The sequence below is a fragment of the Austrofundulus limnaeus genome, unplaced genomic scaffold, assembly GCF_001266775.1.
Source record: "Austrofundulus limnaeus strain Quisiro unplaced genomic scaffold, Austrofundulus_limnaeus-1.0 Scaffold116, whole genome shotgun sequence".
Classification (NCBI taxonomy): domain Eukaryota; kingdom Metazoa; phylum Chordata; class Actinopteri; order Cyprinodontiformes; family Rivulidae; genus Austrofundulus; species Austrofundulus limnaeus.
Window position 1 is genome coordinate 110,491 of NW_013952518.1, and position 1,523 is coordinate 112,013.

General features: G+C 33.0%; 1 protein-coding gene across 1 annotated transcript in view; it reads right to left on the minus strand.

Moving 5' to 3' along the window:
• Nucleotides 1-770, minus strand: part of ndufv3 (NADH:ubiquinone oxidoreductase subunit V3) — a 9,557-nt gene extending 8,787 nt beyond the window's left edge. The window contains exon 1 of the mRNA XM_014014534.1: nt 692-770. Coding sequence (XP_013869988.1) covers nt 692-736 — 45 coding nt within the window. The 5' untranslated portion in view covers nt 737-770. The remainder of the gene's footprint in view (nt 1-691) is intronic.
• Nucleotides 771-1,523: the final 753 nt, after the last annotated feature.

The window sequence follows — 1,523 nt, forward strand, 5'->3', positions numbered from 1 at the left end:
TGATTAAATTCAAGCAAATATACCAATTTTTAGCCAAAGAACATGAGTATGTTGCTTTGAATTTAATCAATTCAGTTAAGTGGAACCAGGTAACAAAACATGGTTAAGTAAATCCAACATTTCATTTTTTACAGTGTAGATTTTGTGTCAGAAATTTACTTTTGATACTTAAGTACAAAAAATATCAGATACTTTAAGACTTTTACTCAAGTAATATTTTTAGAGAAGACTTTAACTTTTACCAAATTATTTTTATGATCAGATACTTGTACTTTTACTCAAGTATCACTATGAGGTACACAACACTGCTCGCAGCCCTGTCGACACAGGTGCAATGACGTAATTGACGATAGGATGGTACAGCGTAAGTTTCTACCGTAGGCCAACTTCATATCGTTCCTACCATCTATCGCATATACCGTGCAGCCCTAAACTAGTTCCAACCACTAAATTAATAATTTTATTACTTGACAGGTAAGAAAAATGAGTTTTACTTTGCTAGTGGGTTGTAAATAACTATCACTTTGCACTGAGCCTAAACAGAGAAAAGGCCCGGGGTTTTATTTGTCACGATTTACTGACCTGCTTTCTGGGAGGTTTAAAGTTACGTCTTCAACAAACTACATTTTACCATGTAATGTTCATAAAACCTACTTTTAAACGTTATGAGTTGCGATTCAATCTGTTTTACCTTGAAAGAGCCCAATCGCCCTAACCCCAACAAGTACGCCGCCATCTTGTGTATCTACTAATGTGTTCCGGACGGAATGTGAGCTGAGCTAATGCTACATTCTGTGACCCCCATATATTGTGACCAGAAGGGGGCGCTGTTGCATTTCTACAACAGAACTCAGACGAACATGGCCACATAAAAGAAATTGCTACGCAAAAGTGTAAGCCTGAGGAGTACTAAAGATCCAACATTATGTTTAGASCATGAAATTAGAAGAGCACAAGTAAATAAAGAAAGTTTAGTGGCAGTATTTTTTGACATAGAAAAAGCATATGACATGATGTGGGTTGAGGGATTATTAATTAAATTAAACAAGTTGGGTATTAAAGGGAAAATATTTAAATGGATTTAAGATTTTTTTAACAAATAGAAAAATACAAGTTAGAATCGGTGACGTAATCTCAGAAAAATGTATAGTAGAAAATGGAACTCCACAGGGGAGTATTATAAGTCCATTACTGTTCTCAATTATGATAAATGGTATATTTAAAGATATTGTAAAAGTAATGGGTTGTTCACTTTTTGCAGATGATGGAGTTGTTTGGAAAAGAGGGAAAATGTTGATTTTATCGTAAAGAAATTACAAGAGGTTATTATTGAAATAGAGAAATGGTCGCTGCAATGGGGATTTAAGTTTTCAGTTGACAAAACAAAAGTAATGATATTTACTCAGAAAAAAGTAACAAGGAAATAAAATTAAAATGATATAATCAAGACTTAGAGTAAGTAAAATGAATAAAAATTTTTAGGGATATGGTTTGATGAAAAATTAAAATGGAATATATACTGT